Here is a 7,001-nt window from a genome sequence, read left to right on the forward strand (position 1 = left end):
CTGGGCTTACAGCATCTCGGCCTGGACAGCACAGCTCCTGCCTCCAAAGGTTAAGGGATAATAAAGCAAATCCACCTTCCTGTACGGGGCAGAGTTCCTGCCTCATGTGCAAGCCCCAGAAAACCTCCCCAGGGGAGGATGCACCAAGCACAGGAGTAGATCTGGGTTCCTCCTGCCCCAGGTTAGACCCAAAGGTCCCATCTGGTTCTCCAACAACCTCCTCTCCAGACCCAAGCAAGGCCAATGCCACCGCAAGGCTCACCACCACCGGTGCCAGCCTGACCCCATGACATGGTGGGAACCCAGAACCAGACAAAAAGCCACTTCCCTTCTTGCCCCACTGAGCAGACACCTTCCCATTTCCATACCTGCCCTTGAAAACAGCAGGGCTGAACTGTGCTCTGCCTTGTGTGCAGTACGAGGGAGATGGAGCTGAGCAGGAAAACACCTCGAACTGCACCCAAAAAAGGAGTGGGATCTGTTAAACTTGTACCAACCTGCACTGGATTTTGTATTCCTGTAGAGCTTTCGCAAAGATAACCTGCAAAGCAGCCACGTGAATGTCACCAGGGACAAAGTGACCCCCATCAGAACAGCAACAGGTTTCACTTAAGAGTATATATGAAACTACTGACTAGAGGTGTTAGTAGCAACCAGCATCCCGCTCCCCGGCCCTGTTCCCTCCTCAGCTGAGCTCTGTGTTGGCCGAGCCACTGCTGGTTTCGTGTTTTCGGCCCCTTCTCCACACAGAGTTCAAGGAACACTTGAAGTACAGGAAAAGAGCAATTTGAATGGCAAACAGAGCACTTTTAAGGCAGTAAGGGAAGTTTCTTCTCAAGTTTTCCATGGCCTCATCTAAAATTACAAATACAACACTCGGGCTGCGCCAAGGGAAATGCTGGCTTAGGAATATCTGTCCAGGCAGAGATTTTTTTTTCCACAGAAAAGGGAAGTCATGTATTAAGCAACAGCTTGCAGAAAGCCCAGCAGCAGCTCGCTTGCTTGCTCACAAGCCCAGCTTTCTTTTCCACAGCAAGGACACCTCCAAGAGATCATGACTCACCTCGAAACCACAAGCGTCCAAGTAGTTCTCGCTGTGAAGACCGAGGCGCACCATGGCTTCGGATCAGACAGCCTGGTTTCCTCCGCTGTGGAACTCGCCCCCTTCCACCGTGCCAGAGCCAGGGCTCAGCAAGTGAAGACCAAGCTTGACAGGAGCAACACACCCTGGATCCAACCCAGGCTGAGTTACTGCACCAGAACAGAGACTGCTTTGAGAGCAGAGCGCCTCAACACCACCACCAGCCACAGCACCCTTCCCGTGAGGGGAGCGAGGCTGGGGACGAGTAGGCAGGCAAAGGAACCCCTGTAAAGTGTTTGGAGATGCAAAGGTGTGGGAAGGAGCCCACATGAAAGTGATGAGGTTCTCAAGCCTCAGGATCACAGAATGGTTTGTGTTGAAGGGACCTTAAAGCTCACCCAGCTCCAACCCCCTGCCACGGGCAGGGACACCTTCCACTAGAGCAGGTTGCTCCAAGCCCCTGTGTCCAACCTGGCCTTGAACACTGCCAGGGATGGGGCAGCCACAGCTTCTCTGGGCACCCTGTGCCAGCGCCTCAGCACCCTCATAGCAAAGATCTGAGGGGAGACTTTGTCCAAGAGCCCAGCACATCAGAACGGTGCCTGCCCGCTTCACTGCACAGGTCACACAGCATGTACAAACCATTCCTATTTGCCATGTAACTGTGCTAAGAATCCTGCACTTTTTCAGCCAATTCTGATTAACCATCACTTAAGCCTGACCACAAGTATTTCTGCACAAACACTTCACCAGCTCCAAATGAGCTCCCTCATTGCCAAGAGCACACAAGTGCAACCAAGGAGGCAAAGCTGGATGAGCTGTAGCTGCCTCGACACAAACCTGACCTGCAGCACATTGCACTGAGACTGGGATTCACCACCCAGCAAGCGCTGCACTGTGCAAGGGGTCACCTCACTACTGCCCAGGAAGAATTCTGACAGTGTCATCGCTCCCTCGAGCTGTGGAAGCCACAGCTACGTTAACCACAGGCACACAGAACCCACCCATCTCAAACTGCACCTCTCCAGTATGGTATGGCCATGAATCTTGGTCTAAAATGCTGTCACATCTGAGGAAGTGACAGGAGCTGGAGCTGTTTCAAAGCCTGGCGAGCTAGAACATTGGCAAAGGTGGATCTGGGCACTTAATCCAGGTGATGGCAGCACATACCATGGAAGCAAACATCAGTGCCTGCCTAAGAAGTAAGGAGTCATTTTCTTAAATACCCCTGGAAGTATAAATACATAAACAGAGCAGCCGAGGGAGCTGTAATTCCAGTGCTTTTAGAAGCTTGCCATGTACACTGAAGAGCACCTCTGCAGCAGTACGAACTATCCCAAGCCAAACCAGCAGCCCAGCCCCAAGAGCATGAGCCATTCATGGATGTAATTAAACTGAAGCCACTCAACTCCTGGGCACGTCTCAATGAGAAACAGACAGCTGAGGTTTAAAAGAGAGCTTTAATATCCCAAGGTGCAGCACTGCTCACAGACGGCGTCCACGGCGACCCCCCTTCCTGCGAGTGCTGTCAGAGGGGATGGGGGTGACATCCTCTGCAGGGAGAACAAAACCAAAACCACAGTCACCTTCCAGAGGTACCCCAAGAAGCCAGTTGGGCACAGCAGAGCCACCCAACCGCAGCAGCCACCACATGGCCTGGTTTCAGCTGGGTTATTTTACTTCATTTCAATTATTAAACTGTTCTTATCTCAACCCGTGGGTTTTACCTTTTGATTCTCCCCATCCCACCCGGGCTGGAAGCAAGAGCGCAGTTGTGTGGTAGTTAGTTACCATCTGGGCTTAAACCACACCACCCCATGGCGGCACCCCGTGGGTGCAGAGGCCACACGCAGGCTGAACGAACACTCCACGGGAGCAAAGCTATCCCTGAGCTCGCCAAGGGCTTTTAGTGCTGCAGAAGCAAAAATCCCCCTCTCCCATCCCACTTAAACCGAGCAGCCAGAGCACTTCCAAAGAAACACAAGGTGCCTGATGTAACTTTTGGAGCAGCCACCACCAGTGCTTCTCACGGTTCCCCAGAGCAGGTTGGGACTCCCCCTGAGCAGCTGGAGGAACTCCACTATTAGTGACTCTGAGTATTAAGCTGGGACCAGCACAGGAGCTCCAGGCGACCGAACAGCTCCAGCACAAGCACTGTTCCAGCACAGGACCAGCAGCACCCTGCTGTGCAGCTGGGCTTTATCCTGCACACAGAAACTGGCTTCTGAAGCCTGCTCACGCCGCCTCCTGGTGAATCATACACTTAAGCATCTGTTTAAATTCAATCACACCTTCAGAGCCATCTGACAGAGGCCAGGAAGAACATCCCAAAGTTAAACCATCACAGCGAGCAGCACATGTGCCTGCAAAGCTCCTGTTACTAAAGAATCCCTCCAAACTGGGGGGTTTTCAAGGCTCTGCAGCCATGATGGACACATCCAGCTATTCCTTTCTCCACCACTCACCAATGCGGCCAATCTTCATTCCAGACCGGGCCAGAGCTCTCAGGGCTGACTGGGCACCAGGCCCGGGAGTCTTGGTCCTGGAGGAGAGAATCAGAACCAATAATCCCTTTAATGATTCAGAAGTTGAACACAGTTCACAAACAGCTGAGAGTGTCAAAATCAGTTTCCCCATCCCAAATCACCCAGGTCTCAGACCCAAACCATTCACAAGCAGCCAGACGACAGGCACTTGAGTGTCATTCCAAGGTAACACATCTCCAAGCACTTCCCATTCTACTACCAGATAAATAAGAGCAAACCCTCGTGCCAGTCAATGGGAGATGCCATTCAGGAGGGGTTCAGGATGGGTGACATCAGCCCATCACCACACAAGGCAAGAGACACCCTTCAGGTCAAGTCTGAAGTCAAGCTCACAGAGCGCAGCCACGTTACCAACTGAGGCAGCACAAAGAAGGGGAATCCCACATCCTCTGGGAATGCCAGGCCCAGCCAACGTACCTATTCCCACCGGTAGCACGCAGCTTGATGTGCAGGGCAGTGATGCCCAGCTCCTTGCACCGCTGGGCAACATCCTGCGCTGCCAGCATAGCCGCGTAGGGAGAAGACTCGTCTCTGTCTGCCTTCACCTTCATGCCACCGGTCACCCGGCAGATGGTTTCCCTACGAAAGGCAAGGGTGAAGGTTAGAAGGAAGCCCTTCCTCTTCCCTCCCCCCAAACCAGCTTCTGGCTGCAGACAGAACCCGTTATTTTGAATCTTACTGGATCAACAAGCACCTTGAACACAACATTCAGCACAGAGGAGCACACCAAGCTGCCTGCTCTACGTTCATCATCTTGTCTCGCAGCTCAGCAGAAGCTCAAAAGGGCTTTGGTGGAACCTCGACCCAAATCTCATTCCTGGTCAGTACTCACTTGCCAGAGAGGTCCGTCACGTGCACAAAAGTGTCATTGAAGGAAGCAAAGATGTGGCAGACGCCGAACACGTTTTCTCCTTCAGCAACCTGAGGTCCCAAGCTGATGACCTGCTCTTCCTTCTTCTCCTTGCCCTTACGAGGTGCCATTTCTGAACAACAACAGAAGATGGTGGATTCCTCAGCATTCTCCTTTGGGATTTTATGAAATTCCCTGCTACTGCAACCCTTTACCAAGCAAGGTATGTTACCACTGGCAAAACGCAGGTAGCAATGTGGGGTACAAGTGGGCTTCTCATAAAACCCAAGGTTCCCAGCTCTGCTCTGTGCCGCCACACAGGTCAGCACCCACAACTGTTTAACTGCTGCACTTCCCAGCAGGAACTACCCGCGCTGTGCTTCACGGCAGCCGATGTCCCCAGAGCACGAGGGAGCCCCTTCCCCTGATAACCAGTCCTGCTGAGAGCCTCCCCTTGCTCATTTATGACTTTATGGAAACACTGAACCAAACAACTCTTAAAGACCCGGCTACTGTCCCAGAGCCCTGACTCTGCAGACCTTCCAAGCACTAGCTCAGGTTCTTCTGTGTTATTGCTCTCCTGACCACATCCTTGGCACTAGCGCAGGTAAATGTGCTCCGAAGCCCACACGCAGCTATGGGAGCTGCGGCACTCAGCAGGGCTCGGTGAGGTGCCTGCGGAGCCCGTGTGTCTGCTTCCAAGCACGGCAAGATGGTTCCCTATTGCCCTCTCCTGCCAAATACCAGCTACAACCAGCACAAGAGAGAAGTCGAATAACCTCGTTAAGGAAATCAACCCAGCCACGACCTACTTTCACCCCCCTGCGCCCGCACCGGACACAGCCGCGGCCGCTCAGGGGCCAGGCCTCCCGCTCCTCCACTCCACCAGCCCAGCCGCCCTGCACCATGCGCCGGGCGCGCAGCTCCGCCAGCCCCCGGCTCGCCCGCGGCCTAGCGCCCCGCTCCGCCGGGCGCGCTCCCCCCGCCGCCGGGCGCGCTGCCCCGCGGAGCCCCGGCCCCGAGGAGGCGGGCAGCGGACGGTGGGCCGCGGCGAGGCGCGGGCGGGCGGATGGCGGCGGATGCGCCCGGCCCCGCTCTCACCTGCGCGTCTGCTCCGGCGGCCGCCGCGGCGAAAGAAGCGGCGCTCTCAGAGGGCGGAAGTCACTGCCGCTCACCCGGAAGGGATGGCGCGAAGCTGCGTTTCACCGGTCGCACTGACAGGGCTTTGCCCCGCTCCCAGTCCCAGTCCCGGTCCCGCCGCTGCCGTAAAACCGTGACCGGCACCACTGACGGCAAACCGGGCCGGTCGCCCTCCCCAGGACGGTGCGGCCGCCTCCCGCCGGGTCCCTTCCCAAGATGGCGGCGGCCACGTACCGAGGGTCCCTTCCCAAGATGGCGGCATCCTCCTGCCGCCGGGTTCCTCCCCAAGATGGCGGCGGGAGCGTTGTGAGGGTCCCTTCCCAAGATGGCGGCGGTGCTTGTGGTGCTGACAGGGATGTGCTGGGAGAGCTTTGGAAACGCGGGCGTGAACCGGTTTAAAAAACAACGAGGAAAATCAATGTAATGCCGGCACGCTGCCGCAATCAGCACTGCTCGGGTTTGGTGGGGCTGAGCTGAGTCACAAGCCTTTCCCCCTCCGCTGTCAGGGGTCCAGGCAGCTGCTTGTCCCTGCGCTGAGCTCAGGCAGGAGCGCCGGCTGCGAGGAGGTGTTTGGGATCTTCCCCATAAGGGGATGTACATGGTGGTTTTAACATGTCGAAGTCTGAAGTGTTTTCTTTTAAGGAGCTAATGGGGGAGATTCCAACCCAGGTCATTGCCCCCGGGCTTTGCAGCTGCGGGCGATGGTGCAGGGACTGTCCTCCCAGAGCAATTATCAGGGCAGATTTGTTCCACCTCTACAGCAAACACTATAAATTTGTAAAGTTTTACATCAAGGTTGTCCAGCAAGCAAATGTTTTCTGTTTCCAAGTGATTTTAAAAGCACTCAGGAGAGTAAGGATGGGAAACATCAAAGACCTTTGGAAAAAGGCAGATTGAACCAGACTTTATAGCGCTTGAATCTGCTTCCTGGTCCTGATGCTGCCCTGCTTCAGATGCGTCACCCTGGCGCCCAGCAGAGCTCGGTGCCACGTGGGTCTGTGTTGTGACAGGCTGGGAGCACACCCATGGGTGCCGTGGGTGGGGAAAGCTGACAGGTTCAGATCTGCACCCAGGAGCCGCAGCCGGAGCCGGTCTGACCGCAGGAGGAGCAGATGTACGAGGGAGGCTCCTTATAATGGCCCTGCTAGTGCGGCTGCATGGTCTGAAAGCCTGAAAACATCTGCAGCACCTCTGCTCGACCAGCAGCATTTGCTGCTGCCCTGTGGGAAACTTCTGACCCCCTTCTCGCACCCATCAGCACCACAGCTCTGAGGTCCTGCGTGTTTTTAGGGGGGCATTTGTGTGTGAACAAGGCTGGTATCTTTTGGGGTACCTCTTCCCTTCTCTGGCCAAGCACCCCAGGTCCCTCCAGGCTGCAAACCTC

At 55.4% G+C, this 7,001-nt stretch overlaps 1 protein-coding gene across 1 annotated transcript; it reads right to left on the bottom strand.

The window, feature by feature from the left end:
* Nucleotides 1–2,522: 2,522 nt before the first annotated feature.
* On the bottom strand, nucleotides 2,523–5,872 carry RPS14 (ribosomal protein S14). The gene is made up of 5 exons (XM_030503553.1): nucleotides 5,579–5,872; nucleotides 4,460–4,610; nucleotides 4,045–4,206; nucleotides 3,547–3,623; nucleotides 2,523–2,634 (listed from the first exon to the last, which is right to left on the bottom strand). Exons 2-5 carry the CDS (start codon nucleotides 4,606–4,608, stop codon nucleotides 2,567–2,569), a joined length of 456 nt encoding a protein of 151 aa, XP_030359413.1. The 5' UTR covers nucleotides 4,609–4,610; nucleotides 5,579–5,872; the 3' UTR covers nucleotides 2,523–2,566.
* Between the last annotated feature and the right edge of the window lie 1,129 nt (nucleotides 5,873–7,001).

Source organism: Strigops habroptila, chromosome 12, assembly GCF_004027225.2.
Source record: "Strigops habroptila isolate Jane chromosome 12, bStrHab1.2.pri, whole genome shotgun sequence".
Classification (NCBI taxonomy): Eukaryota; Metazoa; Chordata; class Aves; order Psittaciformes; family Psittacidae; genus Strigops; species Strigops habroptila.

Coding starts and splice junctions, on each gene's coding strand:
- RPS14 (XM_030503553.1), bottom strand. CDS start 4,608: ATGGCACCTCGTAAGGGCAAGGAGAAGAAGGAAGAGCAGGTCATCAGC. Junction 4,207..4,459: donor GTGACGGACCTCTCTGGCAA/GTGAGTACTGAC, acceptor TGCCTTTCGTAG/GGAAACCATCTGCCGGGTGA. Junction 2,635..3,546: donor AATGAAGATTGGCCGCATTG/GTGAGTGGTGGA, acceptor TTCTCCCTGCAG/AGGATGTCACCCCCATCCCC.